The sequence below is a fragment of the Battus philenor genome, unplaced genomic scaffold (assembly GCF_028537555.1).
Source record: "Battus philenor isolate CCGP_79_NKW_IND1 unplaced genomic scaffold, ilBatPhil1.0.hap1 SCAF_3, whole genome shotgun sequence".
Lineage (NCBI taxonomy): Eukaryota > Metazoa > Arthropoda > Insecta > Lepidoptera > Papilionidae > Battus > Battus philenor.
In genome coordinates this window covers 5,380,700-5,399,556 of record NW_027181693.1, presented here as the reverse complement: position 1 = coordinate 5,399,556, position 18,857 = coordinate 5,380,700, and the positions used below count along the sequence as shown (strand labels likewise).

Here is an 18,857-nt window from a genome sequence, read left to right as displayed (position 1 = left end):
ATTAATTTCAATTAACTTCAAACAGTAAATTTTGTTAATTTTGCGAATCTTACTTTATGTTTTAAAACAATAGTGAAAATTGTTTTAAACAAATCAAAGTAAAAATTAAAAAAAATGTGTAATTACATTCGCAAAGCATTTTTTAAATTATTATTTGTACTTAAAATTTGAGTTCATATTTTCTGAAATCTTTCCCGTGTATTGTAATGTACACAAATAATCTCAAATAGGTTCCACTTACCGACGAATGAGAAAATTATTTTTTAGTAACCCTGCTGGTTCATATCAGACAGTCAACTTGGTTAACCTAATTGTTAATCCTAATCTTAACCAACAGAGATTATATATTGATAATAAACAAAATATGACACAGAAGGCAACATTAAACCATGTTAATACCATCGAGACTGCTCCCATGAAACTTAACCTTAATTTCTATTTCATTTATTTCATGGAAATGCTAAAGAATATTTGAATTAAATAAACATTTTTTAATTATCGTCTTTAATATTTAGGTAATGGATTTTCTGTAAAAGAAGTGCTTATGTCATATTTTCTTCATTATAAATTAAATTCGTATTGACCATTCCACTTATCATGAATAGAAGATATGTCGCAACTATGATATACAAAAATGTCTGATTACACTCGCGGTCAGCGAATTCATTTCAATTTAAACTTCTGTACAGTGCAGTAGTGTTTCATCACGAGCACACGGTCATTACTATCTGTTCTATCTGCCGATATAATAATATCTGTTATCTAATGATTGTAAGCGGATATTAATGTGTTGAACATGGATTTGTATGACATCCTTTTGCAAGCCGGATTAATAACCGGAGCGCTGGTTACGTACTTAATATATTTTAGAAAACCTACTGTCAATACTGGAGCCTATCGAGAGAAAGGTAAGATATAGAAAACATGTTCGATTTGACTCCACAGCAACTATTTCTCTTTTGCAATTTTTAATAATAAATATTGTAAATCTAAATCTTTGCCTTGAGCAAAGAAGATGACTTTGAAAATTGAAAAAAACCTTCACCTATACATAGTTTTAACCGCAGATAAAACAATGGCATAGCAATTAGATATAGAAGATGTCCTTCACACTGTATATTGGTAATATGCGTTTGGATGACAAATATTACATAAATTAATATTGAAGGCCAAGTTGTGACGTTTTTTTTTTTAATTGACCGATGGTTGATTCTTTTATAATTAATCTTATCGTTTTGGTGTCATAATAATTATATATTTAAGCCGAAGTCCACTTAAGATTACGTCCATAGCTGGAAATAATCCTTCTCCATTGATTTTAATAGGACTAACTGGAAGTGGCTTGGACCCAAAAGTCTTCCGACGACTGCAGGTGGTCTGCTCATTGCCACTTCATTTTCTCTATCCGCTGGGCTATGCCAGGGTGGAACAAACGAAAATAACTATTCGAGGTCGAATGTACAAAAATACCTTACTCTTATTTTTTGGCACAAATACTAGTAATAAAAGGAAACCGGCAATAGGTTTACTTTATGGTAAATAATTGCTATAATGACAGCAAATTGTTTGTTTATCAATTGATCCTGCCATACTTTGTATTCTCATTTGTTACTCTGAAATAGTCTGTACATTATAATATCTAGAAATTTTACTAATTCCGGCAATTCAAACTGGAACATAGCATCTTTGACATTAGAAATAGATTCTACGGACCCACCTAGACCACTTGCAAATATTTTTTTATATCTAAATACTATAAGAACACTATTATTTTTTTTCTAAACACAATTTCCATACCTTTTGTAACTGCGTTACTCAAAGGCATATCAAAAAACTGGAATAATGCAACCTTTATATAAGATTTAGTAAGCATGTTTAATAATAATTGTACAAATTATTATTGAAGTATATTAATATGATTAAAATTCGATTTTCAGATTGGATCTATCCAATAAAATACGTGTTTGCACGTTACGCAATAAGCCGATGGAAGTCACAATTGCCTCCGAAGGCCGTTTTACGAGAAACGCCTTACGAAACGCTTAACGAAGGATGGGATTCTATAGCAATACGCGCGACTGCACCGGATGGGACGGCTCTGTTGGTGGGAATACGCAAAGTATGTTGGCGGAAGACTTTAGCCGAAGTAACAGTGCATGTACAATTATCCGATGGCGTCTCCTATAAACTTTCGCGTATGTTATGTTTATTTACTAATAAAATTAATTGGTTAATGGGCTCTGTAGCTTAAAGATTTTTTTAACGGTCCAGGTGCTCAGTAGGTTTGACTCTGAAGAGATCTGGATTATAATTCTTGGGAAATAGGGAAGTAGAAAGATTCCATAAAGTTGCGTCGAATCGCTTGGTTCGCCACCAAGGAAACTTCACTAAGTAAATGCTGACTTATCGATCTGTATAAAAGAGATTTCCATCTATGTTAAGACTGATCACGATATCTCTAGAACTATAAGAGATACTTAGAGACTGACACTTGGTAGGCACATTCCTTTCGTCGAGGAGAGTGCATAGACGATTGAGGAAGTTTCAACCGCAAGGGAGGTTTAGAAGTTTGACGTAGGTAAAACCAATATTTAATTTCCTTAAAAAGAAGCATCTAGATGAGATTGATAATGCGTAATAATCATTGCTTTAAAATCAATAATGTGTCAGACATGTTACCGGCGAGAGTACCACGTTATGAATTAAAAATTAAGTAAATGTTTCCTGCATAGACTAAACGCATTAACATACTCTTTGTAATCAGAAAATTACAAGTGTAATATTGAAAAACTTACAAGGACCATTTCATATGGTACATTGTATACTTGGGAAGTTAAGAGAGCGGAAGGTGGAACTACCATCCGGTCTAGCATAACCTAAGCAGCCTTCTTTTATTTTCACTATGAGTAGGCCCCCACTAGGTGAAGCGATAACAGAGCCAAGGTTACGGGAACAGCAGCGCAATCTGTATCTGTAAATTTATATTTACATAAAACAAAAATTTGATTCTTATGTTAATGGTTATTTATATTTTGAGCTACGGATTTTTATTTGTATCAATTAAAATATAAAAAAAAGGTTTTATGTTGTATGCATGCACAAAAAGTCATAACTACAAGATAGGAAAAATGATTTTATATAAAAAAATATTTAATTTTTATAGGTCATCCCGAAACCCTGGTGGGAGTGTGGGAAGGAATAGATGACGGGTGGAGCGCTGAAGGTCTTAAAATACAAGTCTTGGAGCCGGAGCAAAGATTGAGAATTTTTTACAACGGCCTTTTAACGAATTCTAAGAACAACGTAGCGCAACACGTACGGCTTAATCTTATGTTAGTTACGTACTGTATTAAAATGGTAAAAGTAAACGAAAGACATGGTAATTTGAGAGTTTTAAACTCAATTTGTCATGACATGATTTCGTTCAAAATTTGTTTTTTTTTTCTTTTAACTTGTATCTAATTTCTGTAACATCAATATTGTTTCAGAGGCCAGTCAACCACTGAAATGATGATGTTGATGCTTGCATAAATAAAACAATAAATTTAAAAATTGTACAACAATTTTCCGTGTTTGGGTTAAAACAAGATAAAGTTATTGATACCGATAAACAAAGCAATACTCAACTTTATATGAACACTTCTTTTTGTTGACAAATAATTTTAAGCAGTAAAATAATAATCCTGTCTCTGTAGCTTTTGATTTTTAAATATTAAATTTTGTTTAAATACTGGACTGGAAACTACGAAGAAAGTATATCAAAACAAGTTAGATGTTTTTAATCATTTAGTTTTTGTTATGTATATTTTGGTTATATAGATTGTATTACTTGCTATATAATACTTCAGTTGTACTCTTATTTTATTTTACTTTCTACTTGTAGATGTTATGTTGCATACTATCGTTTTATTTTGTATTTTGTCCTATTAGCAATAACAACCTTAATATTATCAAATATTTGCTACATTAAAATATTATTAATTATTAAACATATATTTTTTTTAATTTTATGTAAAGATGGGCTTCGTCTACGAGCGTGATCCGTCATCCCGAAGACTGGGGTGACCATTTAGCGGCACACGCTTTATCGCTTGACACGTGGCGCGATGGATCCTGGACTCAAATGCTGTATGTATTATTTGCCCCAGGAGAAACTTATTCACACATTTACATTAATACATTTTGGCGCACTCACATACAAGACTAAAATATTTGAATTTTCTGCAAATACATTATCCTAAACCAAAAATATGTGCACTTACATCTCTTTGGATAACTTTATTGCCATACTTAGTAAAAAACAACAAAGCTCATGAGAATCCTTAATAAAAAGAAGAAAAAATATAATATACGGTTAGTAAGCAAAATTTTCATAAAGTGTTACGTAGTAACAGACAGTAATTTAGTAATTTTAATGATGATCTTTATCAAGAGGAAATAAGCACATTAAACATTCATTACACGACAATGGTACAATTGGCTTGTAGAAAAACAAACATTGTCATTACGTACATCTAGAGATAAATTTTGTATTAGTATATGAAGCGAGTTAATTATGTATTTGAATTTAAAATTATATGTCATGGCATAAGCACTCGTAACGAGGTATTATATTTAAATCGTGATCAATGTCCCATAGGTGGGCAAGATATTCATACGATTTTACCGTCCCGGTATACGATGTTGTGAAAAAAAAATATACACAGAGTTGTTATTACTTAGCCTTTATTATTTTGAATTATGTCATGCAATCGTTTCATTCAGCTATCAAATATACGTGACAAATGTCTTGCGGATTAGTCAAAGAGAAGGTGCTTGTTTATAATAATAGTATCTTCTATAAATTTGATATTAATTTGCAATTTCTTTGAGTTTTTTAGGTATTTTGTTATCCTTCTGGGGTTGCTTAATTGAATTTCGCAATAAATAAATAAGATGTCTAGCTTATTTTTCATGAGAAAAAAATGCATATTGTATATTGTCTCCCACTTCGAGCCTCATTGACAAAATTTTTGCTTTAACAATATTAATACCGGCGATTGTTTTCTTCTATTACACGTACATAAATATTTTTTTCCCTAAATTGGTATTAATATCAAAAAGACGAGACGACAAGACTTTATAATAAATTACAATATTATATTTTAATTTTTTTATAAATATAAATCATCTCAGGAATGCGGAGACTCGTTAACGAACGAAAGTGACCGACCTAGCAATCAGCAAGCGCTTTCAATCAGTCCTTTTGATAGCTAAGGGAGAGATCCTATGTATAGTGAATATTCTACGGTTGAAAGATGTTGATGAACACATGAAGTGACAGGGTGAAGGATTCCCTGGGTTTTCAGAGCTTGAAATATCACTAGATGTTTAATTTTGATGTACCTTACCCAGGGGAAAATGCGGTGACAGTAGTCAGCTGCAATGGGGTGCAGTGCAGGGTACGCTGCAGGCCTTCGACGTTGAGGGTTCACTCGAGAGGAGGGAGCGCCTGCGGCTGCGAGGAGTGCGAGAGCGGAGTTGGTCTTCTCACACTCCCAACGTCCCACGTCGTTCCGTCACTGTAACGGCTTCCGCGCGGGACGGCACCGCCGTCATGTTGAGAGGACTTTCATACAAGAATACCTTTACAGAGTGCGTTGATTTCAATTTAATATATGACTTTTTAATAATTTATTATACCATTTATGGCTATTTCGTGCAATTGGTGTCTGTTGGAACCGATAGGTTTTCGAGTGGTGACCACGAATCCGGAGATAAAACGTAGGTAGTAACTGTGTGGATCGACAACATAGTTAAAGTCGCGGTAAGTTCCTAGATGCAGCCACCACAAGGCCAGTTAATGTGACGATCTTTGGCAAAGACATGAGTCGTGCAGTGGGCGTCTATCAACTGACATGATGATAATATGTCTTACTTGATAGAGATTTTTCAGTACATAAACATAAGTTTCATTTGAGGAGGCTGAGTGAAATTGTAAATGACCAGTAATATATATAAAATATGATTACAAAATGGTACTAGATAGTTTCGAATATTTATATTGTATATATTTCAAAGGTTGAACTACGGCTGCGTCAGGTTACCAGATTATACAATTGTGCCTTTAACATCAACTGATTTTATTATGTCTGATTTTTGTGAAACACCGCAAGGAATACCGAAAGCATATACAATAACTGGAGGCGGTAAGTTTCTATTTTTTTTATTCCACATCTCTTTCTCTTATTTATATCACAAACCATCGAGTTTTAGTCTATAATCAAAAGGAGCAAATGTTGTTTAATATTCTTACCAAAGATAGAAACTACAAGTTCAGTGGTATTATACAAATCGTTGTCTTTTGATATAAATTAAAACAAATAATCGCGTGGCCTGTTAGTAGATCAGTTTAAAAATACTTGTGAGTATGTTACTAAATAAATAATAGTTTCCTTTCGTTTTTCAGCAAAAGGTCGCACTTTAAAAATTGTTTTGAGGGTCAATGAAGACGGCGGCAAAGTTCTATCCAGCGTTTGTCTTAAACAAGAAATCTTTTACCGCACGATAGCGGTGGAGATAAACGGTGAACACGGCACGGGGCTCCTGGAATTGGGCTATGAGTTACAAGGTACTAACAATAAACATTTTTTTTTGAAACCGTGTCCATAGTATGTGTCCATAGTCCATAGTTTACTTAAAGTTATGAGGAACAGGTTAATATTTAACAATTCAAAGATTCTTTATTTGGACTTAAACTCTTAAACAGTATAAAATATAAATGAACAATATTAACACTCGAATAAAATATAAAGAATAACTTAGTACCTCCATTATAATAAGATCGTTAAATAATAATACAACCAGTGTTTAGTATTGTGTCCTGTGGGTTGTCAAAGGTCGTCCGAAGATACTTATGATAATAAAAAAATAATTAGAAACACAACAGGAGGATGTTTCCTCAAAGTTAACACTGGCATCAAAACTAGACCTTTTCTGTGGCTTAAACTCAATTTTTTCTTATGACATGGTGCATGCTGAACAAAACTGAATTATGTAACACGTTTGTGTTAAAGAAATTTAAATTTGTTAACTATATATTGAATTATTACGACTATGGTCTTAGCCAATAAGGCATACTAAACCACTTTCGAGAACTTCTAAATTTATTTTTTAACATGTGTAATATAAAATTTTGTGTTTTAAATTGTTTAATTTTGTTATAAATAAACTTTTTCCTTAAAACCTCTACTTTTTGGGACATGAAACCGTAGCCCGTAGATTAAAATGGTAAAGTTGTCTAAAATACTTTTAAATTTCGCCCCGTCCCGCCACAACATGTAATCAAAAGGATTTATTTGTGTGCGAAAGTCTATCGTTTATCCATACAATTCTCTTTTTCAAAATTAAAGTAAAAATAACACAAAGTTAAAATAAAAATTTCAAATAATTGAATATGTCTATTAGTTAAACACTTTACGCTTAAACATTACCTTGGTCATATTCACGATCAATAATAGTTCAGTAATATAATTGAATAAGCGGCTTCTTTTTTTAACATTATATCAATCAGTTCATTTCATTCGTAAGAATGATTGATGAAAAGAATGCACACAACCAAAATCTACATTAAATTGCACTTATTTTAATAATCTTTTGCACTCCAAGCATTGATTGTGTGTCATTTTTCTATCTTTTGAAATATTGTTATATTGTGTTATCATATTAATTTTAATATTTCAGATAATATAGATCCCTCGTCTCTACTACTACCGCTCCGATCTTTAAAATGGTTGGATGTGGAAAAGGCTGGGGAAGTAGGATTCTGTGTCAACTTTGAAGATGTTGGTGCGGCTTGTCCGAGTTATGTTGGAGGGAAAGGAGCCTCATTAGCTCTTTTGACGTCAGTGCAAACAGAAGAGGTTAAGTACTCAAAGATTTACTAATGTTATTTAAACAACAATTCTTCCATTTTTGTAGCCAATTTTTCTTAACACGTTTTCTATTATATACCTATTAAGATTGTTAATATAACAATAGTGTATTATATACATCATGATGTTGTATATTTGAATGTTCAGGGTTATAACGTCCCTCCGGGTTTCTGTATAACTGCACGGGCTTTAGAAAAACAATTGGAAGAAAATCCGGAATTAGTTTCATCCATTAAAGATATCGAGGCCGCTAACGAAGATTATAATGAAACCAATTTTAAACAAAAATGCGAAAAGTGAGTTCTGAACAATTTTTATATATTTCTCTTTTATTTATACGATTGAAATGGATATATAAGTGACTTATTCTTATAATTTTCAGTGCTGTACATTTATTTATAAGAACAGCTATTACGGATGTCGTTAAAGATGAAGTATTGCGATATTTGAACGAATTAAGAACACAAACCAAGAAACTGAATTTAAGCTCTGAACAGCGTTTTGCAGTAAGATCGTCTGGTAAGATTTTTAAAAAATCTAATGATTAAATTTTAAATCGAGTTGTGAATTTATATTAAGTTGCAAATTCGTTACATTATTGCATAAAAATACTAAAATAGTAAAGGTGTTGGTAAGCAAAAACTCGAAAGAGGTTTGACCAATTCGATTATTATTTTTTGTATGCCATCATGTTAAGTTATAAGGAATGTTATTGGAATAATTTTTAAATAAAATAATAATAATAATATTAATTTTTAAATTAAATAAATAATATATTATCGTAATATTACTAAAGGACTGAAATAACAAAACATTAAGAAACATTGTTTATTATTAAGATTCTGAAACACGTTTTATTTATTTTTTCAACAGGGCTTCTATAACTTTGATAGGTCCAAGTTTGGGCAGTTAATTTTGTAAATATATTTAGATTAGTCATAAAATAGTATCACACATATTTAGGGATGTTAGTAATATTGTTTAATATTTTTTTGGTGGTTGGTATTGTTAGTAATTTGTTTTTAAATATTGTGGATCCAACACGGATAAAAGCCTCTTCTAGGTCCTTCTACATTTGTCTATTCCTGTGGAAGTTCATTCAGTTTGTGCAGGCAGTTGCGACAATGTAATCCACATATCGTTTAGTTTGACGACTCTTTCTTTCCTTTCCTTTCAGTTTGATGTGGTTCATGTCAGTTTTTTATATGACGTAATTCTTTCTTTTAAGAATAAAAGATTAGAGTAATATTGTTTAATTTTACATTAGGTGTAGGCGAGGATAGCGAGGCGACCTCAGCCGCGGGGCAAAATGAGACCGTGCTGGGTTGCGTCAGCGATAACGACGTGTTGCGGGCAGTGCAACGATGCTGGGCCTCAATGTTTGCTTTCACCAGCGCGTATTATCGTAGGTTAATATATTTCTTTTTTTATTTTATTACTATATTCTTTATATTCTTATAATATGTGTATATTATTCATTGGATAATAGGTGTATAATATTTATTATGTATAGTATATAGTGTTTATGTTTCTAACACATTTACACATCTGCTTCTACGTCTCATTTCGCGCCGCTTTGAGTTAACTGGCAGAGGATGCCACTAAGGCAGGCTTAAGCAACTTGCGGCCCGTTCGTTATACCTGTTTATACGGCCCTCCAAATTTCATTGCATTTCTGAAATTGAATTTATTTTATCGACTCTCTCTCATCAAAAAGTTGTAATAAAATTAATTATAATAAAGTGGTGGTACATGCTAAACAGAAAAAATTCATTAATAAAAACCATAAATCAAAATTGTGTGCACGATTAAAAAGCTTGTATATCCGCTTGTATCGAAAAACGGTGCCAATTTATCATTAAAATTTTCTGGTACATTCCTTTTACCTTCCTTATTTTGACTATTTTTATTTTGCTTAAAAAATTGTATATTTTTAAATTTTGATGATTATTAAAAACAAGGTATTGTAAATTTTTAATAAGTTTTACATTATTTGCGGTCCGCGAACAAAATTTAAAATGGCTCGTTAATTAAAAAAGTTCCTCACCCGTGCTCTAAGGCATTAAGTCCTGTATTACACCACGTGTAAAAGAGTAAATAAATAAATAAACAGTACATATGGAATCAGAGGAGATTGAGTGATGATCACATGATCTCTTCGTCGCATTCATTCATTCATTTTCTCGAGACAATTATTAACTTCATAGCGTGTTGTAAGTTATTATTGTTATGCGTATGACACGTACAGACAAAATGGTCAAGCGTGCGCTTGTGGCGGCGGTGTGGTGGTGCAGGCGCTGGTGTCACCACGTGCGGCCGGCGTGATGTTCACGCGGCACCCGCTCGGCGACCCTGCGCGACTTCTTATCACCGCAAACTACGGCCTCGGCGAGGTAAACTCTTTTAAAATTTAATTAAACAAAAATCTTAATATAGTGTGGTTTATAGTGAAAGGAGAGGGTTATGCTCGGCATTCTGCTACGAGAACGAATCAGCAATGAGTATTTCTGTAAATAAGCGAAAGCAATATAGTCCAACGGATTGACAAATTTTAGTGGCGGTACGGGGACTACATGACGCGTAGAATAGATGGCCGCTGGCCCGCCTTAAACTTTTAGAGCGGAGACTCTCACCGCCATGCGCAGACGTTCTTTTCTGATGATAGGTATCACGACAGGTAGAAGGTTAAATGAATATACCGGAGAATTTTTTTAAAGTACACGACAAATTTTTGAAAAAGAATCAGAATCCTTCGTAGTGAGGAATACGACGAAAAGAAGAAGAATAATGACACGCTCAGAAGACCGAAGAAAAAAAGAATGAAACCCTGGCGCCCCCTAGGCCTAAGCCCCCCGTCCCGCGGCTATAATTATAACCTTTGCCGTCGCAACGAAAAAGTTTTTACATATTCCAACAAGGTATTTTATAAGTAGGTATAGCTTACAGTATTAAACTTTAAATTCGAGAAATAAGGGTTTATTTCGAGTTGAAACAAAATGTTGGAAAAAGAAGTCGCTCGCGTTTGATAACTGCCGACACCGCGCTGGCTGGCCGCTTCTGTCATATCATTGTTGTATCATGATGACGACGCCCGTGTGCATTGCACACCCTGCACTATGAGTGAAGCCGTCCCCTGCTCATCCTCGGGAAACTTGTTTAATAATTAATTCACAAGGTGTGAATTATATAAGAACGTATCCCGGGAATCGAACCCGCTACCTACGGTTGCAAGTCTCAGTCATTTCTACTTGGCTACCACAGCTCGATTGTAACCTGCGGACGAAATGTCAATTTTTAGATAAATTTATTGTATTATGCGTCTTTAACATTGTAATTTTGATGCTTGTTAGATTTACTTCTTTATTTTACAGAGTGTTGTATCAGGGTCAGTTGAACCAGACACCATAATAGTAAGACGAGAAACGAGCGGATTAAACATATCTAAGATTGAACTAGGGTCAAAGAAACAGCGTGTGACACCCGACGGAGATGGAGTTACCGTAGAAGTAGTGGCAGAGAATGATAGAAAAATACCGTGTTTGTCAGAATCAAAAATTATGAAATTGGCTAAAATAGGTATAAGACAAGAAGAATTATGGGGAGCAGGGAGAGACATTGAGTGGGCAATCAGCGGCGTGAGTAATAAATTTTTTTTTAGGTTTTTTAAGGAGGCAAATTTTTTGTTAACCTGTTTATCACATTTCAAAAAATTTCATACCTAAAAAACTGTTATAAAAGCATTGGCTTGTTTCGAGAAAAAATTAGTATCTCTGAAACAGTTGTATCGATTTTATTAAACATAATTATGGTCATAAATGTTATTAAATAAATAAGCAATATGCGTTGACAAAGTTCAATTTGTTTGATTTTAGGAAGAAGTATATTTATTGCAAGCACGTCCCATAACATCGTTAGAGCGATGGACCGAGGAAGAGTTATTACATGAATTGGATTTCCCAATCATGTCCGACGATGAACTCACTACGTTCGCCAACACGGGCGAGGTATTTGTAATATTTTCTTTTTAATTAGAAACAATTTTACACTGACAAACTGTGAGACTACAAACTACATTAAGATAAAAAAATATACTCGGTATTCGAGTTTAGTACTCCAAGTTCGTTATTGGGATATTTCAATGTATAAATATACTCATAATAATTATACCAATCTTTCATAATCCCAATTGTAATTGATATAAATATTTTGGTATTTTCTGTCCAGGTAATGCCGAAACCGGTAACACCCTTAACATATGATCTGGTTGTGTCCCCTCTTGAAAGAGGCATCGGCCAGTTAATAGTAGACAACGAGGATGGATACGACAAAAGCGTAATCATCACGCACAATAGATGCGCTTTAGCTCCTTATAATGTAAGTATAAAAATATAAGTTAGCATCAGTTCATTTGTAAGTTAATACTCTAGGTAAAAATAATATTAGTTTTAGAGCTACCGTGAACCTTGTTAAGTATGAAAGCGAAGGGTTTGTGACATGCTGCATTACAGTTGTGTAGCAACTGTGATGTTGAGATGTGGTGATTGACAGTGGCCGCGGAATAGCTTAAGCAGCAGTTTAGTGGCGAGTTTCGCTGATCGTGACTACTTTCAAGCATTATTTGTGTGTGTGCTATGAGCCGTTGTTTAGTCGACGTAGCCGATGATTCTAATTTTTTTTATATTCTTTCCCTCATCTTATTTTTAGGACAAGGATATATAATTTCCTATTTCAACCGTCTTTCTCTCATCCTTCACAATTTCTCTTTTTCTTCCCTCTTTCATTTTTCATGTTTTCTATCGTTCTTATTGCATTCATCAACATTACATTCACGCATTGCCTTCCATCTCTCGCCACATTTCTTGTTACACCGTATTGTTACGCTTATGATAACATGGTTCCATCTTAGCGCGTATATCACTACTTGTTGTGCACGTCGCTGGTCATTACGTTGGCATCAGGTCGGTTATTATTTTCGGAATAGAATAGATTGATGCTCCAACGTGGCCTCATCACGTCGGTGTTACCTGAATATAAAATAAAATACTATTGTATGGAGTAAACCGCATGAATATTCTATACGGTATACTTTTAAAGAATACTTGTATTGACAGAATTACATGGTTCTTTATACACCTGCAGGAATAATATAAAAATGGTACCATAGTCGCGCAGCGTATGAATAGCTCGGTGTGATTTGATGTGGCTTGGTTTGCTAATGCAGAATGTTTGTTACATAAATGCATATTAAAGGTTACCCGAAGTTAGTTGTTTGTGACTTCTTTCTCTTTGCTTAAAAGATGGCGTCTGTTGGCATCGGCCAGGACTCGCGGTCATGTGTTCCAGTTAAAATGCAATAACCAAGTTAACTGTTTTCAGTCAATTTACCGAAGAATCCCGCCTGAAATAGATATAGGGATACGTATGCTGGAAATGTCTATACACGGCCACAAAGTCGCTGACGATAACATTTTGAAGACGGCATTACACAGAAGACGGACACATTTCTTCACTCGACTTATAACAACGCTTAGAATGTTGAAGGTAATTAAGTATGTACATATATTAAACTAGCTGGTATTTTTTTAAAAAGCTTCGTTGGTGAAAAAAGCAATTAGCATACCAAAATACAACTGAACAACATTATGTTTTTTAGTAGTCTCCCAGGTACTGGAAAAACTGTTTAGCAAAACTACTGGGAATAGACGGCTCCAACAGGCTTCTTACTGACAAAATTTATGCAGCCGTTCTAGTCAAACAGAAAAAATGAACAACATATATCAGAGTGGTCACATTATTTATTGACTTATCTTAATAATAAACCATTTATTTACAAAAATAAGTGGTTTTTATCCTACGCTGCAACATTTTAGTAATAATGTAATAATATTTTTTGTTGTGTTGTGGTATTCATTATTATTATCGAATACTACTTATACCGTCTAAAGAATATCAGGAAATAAATTAAAAACATTTCACATTTGCTATGTTTCGCCTTGAATGACGCCGTAACTATTAAAATTATGGGACGTATTGTTGCATATATTGAGGAAATAGAAATCTATGCGGTTTTAAACAGAATTTTAAAATATCGGGCACTCTTATCGCATTGTTCCTTTAGACAGTTTTTGTGTAAATATTTTTTAATATTTTACTTGCAGTCAGCACTCTTTACAAAATGGATAATGAATGACACTATTAAACGTGTCAATAAAATGAATTTAGATGTAGAGACAAGTGATCCTCTCGAGTATTTGGATTCACTGCTATCAGGAAGGTTTCAAGAAATGCAGTTATATTCTTACAACCACAGCTGCACAAGTTCAGCGAGCACACTCACACAGTTTGTGGCGATGAGTGTACTGTTAGAAGGAAAAACAGGTATATAGAAAAATAGGCCTTTAAAGTATATCTTTTTTTTATTTTGGTCTACAGAAATTAGCTTTAATACTATTACAATAATTCATTATTATTATATAAGCCAATAAATGCCCTGCAAGTCATAGGCCTCCCGCAGAGATCGCTACAATGACCGACCTTGCGTTGCTGGCAACCAGCAACTTATTACGACTTTGACTATGTCGGCGATCCACCCAATTGAAAGCCTACTTACGTCGCGTTAATCATCTTGTAGTCGTTACTAGAGAATCTTTCGGCCACAACGGCCGTCGGTGCACAAGCGATGTGCTCCGCTCACTACCATTTCAAACGAGCAATTCGTTAAGCTACGTCAGTGATCTTGGTTCGATCTAGTAGCAAACTTGCGAGTGTAACTCTCTCCATTGCTCCCTGGATGAACTTGAGCCTTCACATCTCAGATTCATAAGTCAACATCAGCAACACACACTGCTTAACTGTCTTCGGACATTGCGATATTTAGGTATTAAGATAACTAACCTTATATTTATTTCTTTTAAGATTTTACACCAGAGCATTGCACTGATATAGGTGTATTGCTTAGCTCCGGTGATGTTTTATCAGCGGAAGTACCACTCGCGTTAGCGAAATTATCAAAGAAGTTAGAGGAGTCGGGTAAAGTTGAGGAATTTCGTGCTCAAGAACCAAAGGCAGCAATGAGCTGGTTACGATGTAATCTCCCTCATTTGCATATGGACATATGTAAATTTTTAGAGCAACATGGTCATAGAGCTATAATGGAGGTATTTATAGTGTCTTTTATATTTAAAAAAAGCGCACTAAAGGCAGATTCATTCAATAGTGTGTCTTTTGGTTAATTGTAGTAAGTACTTATCAAGTGCTTTCATGTTTTTGAAATGCGTGTCGTATTAGCAAATATTTTGTGGATTCAAGCATTAATCTTAAATTTAAATAGAATAAAATGTGAATGTCTAAAATTACAGTTCGATTTAGCAACAAAGCCATGGGCATTGGAACCGGAGGAGTTTATTAAAACACTTCAAAGAATGAGTTCGACGAAAGAAGAAACTAAAGTTTCTAAAAGTAGAGCCGAAATCATAGCGTTCCTGAAGACGCCCCAGAAGCCTAGCACAAGGTAAAATAAACGCTGCGTTTATAAAGAAATGCGCAATAATTAAATTTTTTACTTCTATATACAATACTAAAGTATTTTTTTATAATAAGTTGGTAAGCTTTTTAACGAATTTTAAAATTGATAATACACAGTTGTAAGAGAAATGAAATTTATAAATTTAAATGTTTGATAAAATATTATAATAAGTTATTTGAATAAATTACGCCGAAATATCACTTCGGTTATAACATACATAGTCGAGAGAAATTGTCTTCTTTATATTAAAATTAATCATTGTTTACAGTCTGTTCCTGCAGATTGCTTTTGCCGACTTTACAGCTAGAAGGCATTGGACTGTCGCATTCCAATAAATATAATAATTTATTACGTAATATTTCATAGTGACCACCTTATACAAGAGATGATTGGAAATAAGCGTAAATTATGACACTACGTAAATTATCATGCGTCACAACATTGTTATTTCAGAAATACGTATCATATGTCAGAAAGTCACTGAAAACAGTCTGTTTATATTACAGGAAAGTTCTCCGTTGGATATTACCACTATGCCACCGTTCTGTGCGACACCGGGAAGGCACTAAAGCTCATCTAATACTCGCTGTGCACAAACTGCGGTTGGCGTTTCGCAGCTTAGCGAAACTGCTAGTGCGCCAGTGGTATCTACCCGATCCGGATCTTATATTCTTCTTTAGAGCAAACGAACTTCGGGAGTACATTAAGAATAGAAATCCAGAGCTGTTGAAAAAGTAAGAATGTTTTTTTGTAGTCGCCAAAACATAGTTAATACCAATTGATGTTTCGTACGTGCTAATGATGTGTTTACATGTACATTAAAATCTAAAAACGTAGATACGATATTTTAGTCAACCGAGCATATGGTGATAAAAAGGAAAAATACGTAAAGTTTTGCTTTGTAAACGCATGTTAAGATTTCTTCAAATACCCACCAGTATCATCTGTTCCTTATAAAAGTGCTTTCGTAAGAGTGAGGTTTTAACTTTATCCGCCGAAAAAACTATACTTATGAAATACTATGTATGTATATATTTACATAGGTGTATATGAGATTTCCACCTATTTACTGATTCTCCGTGATATCTCTTGAACCATATCGCTTAGAAGCTTGAAATTTGGTAGGAATATTCCATTTACCGAGTAGAGGTCACTTAAGGAAAAGCAAAGGTCAAATTTCACGAAATTACTCCCGCATAGGGGTTGAGGAGGCGTTTACTAAGTTTGCGATGCGAGCGGAGTTCTACGAGTATTATTTTGTCTAGATATATTGAGGCTAATTTTATATTTCAATTTTTATGAAAAATTTTAATGTTTGGCAGGGCTGTACAACGTAAACAGTACTACCCTGGTTGGTGCAAATTGAAGTTCGCGGAGACTAATACTGGATGGTTTGACCCTCTACAAACACTTGGACCACAAGTTACGACCGGCGACGTTAGAATAGAAGCGACGTCTGTTTGTGGGGGAGAAGTGGTGGCAAGAGCTTGTGTAGTTAGAGATTTGTCTGAGGTATACTTTGCATATAATATATTTTAACAATGTTCAAAGATTAAAGAAATCTCTTTTAAATTAAATAATGGGCAATAAATAATCCAACAATTATTTTATAGATTTCAACCTTCAAGAATATATATGTACATGCGTTAATGTATATTCTAGGCCGATTAGTTTAATTAACTATATTGTTATTGGTTTTACAGATTAGCCAGTTGCAGTCAGGTGACGTATTAATAACTCACTCCACGGATATCGGTTGGTCACCTTATTTTCCACTATTGTCTGGCATAGTCACCGAACTTGGCGGTCTTATTTCGCACGGTAAGATGAAGCAATCCAATATTTATTAAGAATATTTTCATAATCATGGTACACAAGTTACAGTTGTTGCATTTTCCCCAATAGTACACCTGTAAGAATTAACAATAATACATAGATTTTGCTATTACAGAACAGTATCAATTTAAGTTAAAGGAAAAATAAATAAACTAAGTAAGCTAAGTAAGCTAATCGATTTTTTCACCAACGAAGCTTTTCAACTTTCATATCTGAATTAATTGCATTTTGGCATTCTCTATAAGCCAGTTCTAAACAATTGAAAACACGATGCTGTTGGCTGAATACGCACATCCTCTTAGTAACCGTTTTTGACAATGTTCATTAAATTTTTTTCTTGTTCAACGGTGCTGTCCATCTTATTTTTTATATATAAATATGTGACACTGTTCTGTGGACTTTACTTTTAGAGATTTGATTTGTCTCCTCAGACTCTCACAACAGTGATAATAGCATCGATCTCTATTATATCTGCGGAAAAATAAACTTAATAGTTTTTTATAATGGCATCATTATAGTCTATTAAAAATCGCTTGGGGTTCTGAAGTATTTGGCTTTTTAATAATTGCAATCGGGTAAGGTATATTTGCACCGTTTCCTTCGGGAGGAAAGCACAGAAAATGGATACTATATTTAGTGTTTCTTAATTATAGAAATGGTTCTGAAATAGCACTAAACGTTTCGTCACTAAAATAATCCTTATGTTCCGTCATATATTTTTGACGAATTAGTCTATTGAAAAGGAAACTTCTAGTAGTACTACTGGTGAAACTATTGGGTATAGGCGAAAAATATTAGTCGATTGTTTTTCTACTCCGCTATAAATTTCTAATAGGAGCTGCAACCAGCATCATACGATGTACTTAAAAAGGACATCTGTACACCTTGTGGGTGAATGTCTTGCGCTGCGCTTGCCAGTTCGTGCTTCATAGCATTAAGGCCTTAGTGACCATCCTTTTGGCGCACATGAGACCTATCCGCTATTATTATGATTTACGAATCCACTGGGCTATGTCGGTAACTGTCGTTCTCCTTCGGAACTCCTTCTGGAATCGATCTCTCCAGGGTTCGTAGAAGACCGAAATGGAAGACCACGTTTCACTCCCACCTAAGGAAACACATTGGTTGTAATCCTGTGTTAAGCCTTCGTTTGCGTTATATATGTCTACATGGCCATACCGGATATATTTCAACGAATTACTCTGTTGATTACTTATTCAGAATGTGGCAATAAATACAAAAACATAATCAAGTCCTCGCTAAAGAATGACAAAAAGATTTCTCCTTGTATATGGTTCTCACATGTAGTATGCACGCGTATTTGAGGAAGACTGATTTAAAAAGCTGATGTTTCAGGTGCTGTAATAGCCCGAGAGTACGGCTTGCCGTGCATCGTGGGAGCAGTAAACGCTACAGACGCGTTTGCTACTGGAGACACGGTTCGGCTCTCCGGCACTACTGGTGTCATAGAAAGGGTACTTTTAGATGCTGGACAAGACATTGCATAAGTATTACTAATGCGTACGGTGATTGGTTTAATAAATTTTGTTTGATATTCTCACTGTTTTATTTTAATGTGACAT

General features: G+C 34.2%; 1 protein-coding gene across 1 annotated transcript; it reads left to right on the top strand.

Moving 5' to 3' along the window:
• Window positions 1-709: 709 nt before the first annotated feature.
• On the top strand, window positions 710-18,829 carry LOC137926668 (uncharacterized phosphotransferase YvkC-like). Its single transcript, XM_068770340.1, has 23 exons — window positions 710-908; window positions 1,938-2,195; window positions 3,164-3,332; window positions 4,018-4,128; window positions 5,395-5,634; window positions 6,061-6,188; window positions 6,449-6,610; window positions 7,723-7,901; window positions 8,061-8,209; window positions 8,296-8,432; window positions 9,181-9,322; window positions 10,162-10,306; window positions 11,285-11,548; window positions 11,786-11,917; window positions 12,138-12,287; window positions 13,290-13,454; window positions 14,072-14,291; window positions 14,829-15,070; window positions 15,272-15,423; window positions 15,945-16,172; window positions 16,761-16,950; window positions 17,142-17,259; window positions 18,631-18,829. Exons 1-23 carry the CDS (start codon window positions 797-799, stop codon window positions 18,780-18,782), a joined length of 3,945 nt encoding a protein of 1,314 aa, XP_068626441.1. The 5' UTR covers window positions 710-796; the 3' UTR covers window positions 18,783-18,829.
• The last annotated feature ends 28 nt before the right edge of the window (window positions 18,830-18,857 follow it).

Coding starts and splice junctions, on each gene's coding strand:
- LOC137926668 (XM_068770340.1), top strand. CDS start 797: ATGGATTTGTATGACATCCTTTTGCAAGCCGGATTAATAACCGGAGCG. Junction 11,918..12,137: donor CGTTCGCCAACACGGGCGAG/GTATTTGTAATA, acceptor TTTTCTGTCCAG/GTAATGCCGAAACCGGTAAC. Junction 15,071..15,271: donor GTCATAGAGCTATAATGGAG/GTATTTATAGTG, acceptor CTAAAATTACAG/TTCGATTTAGCAACAAAGCC.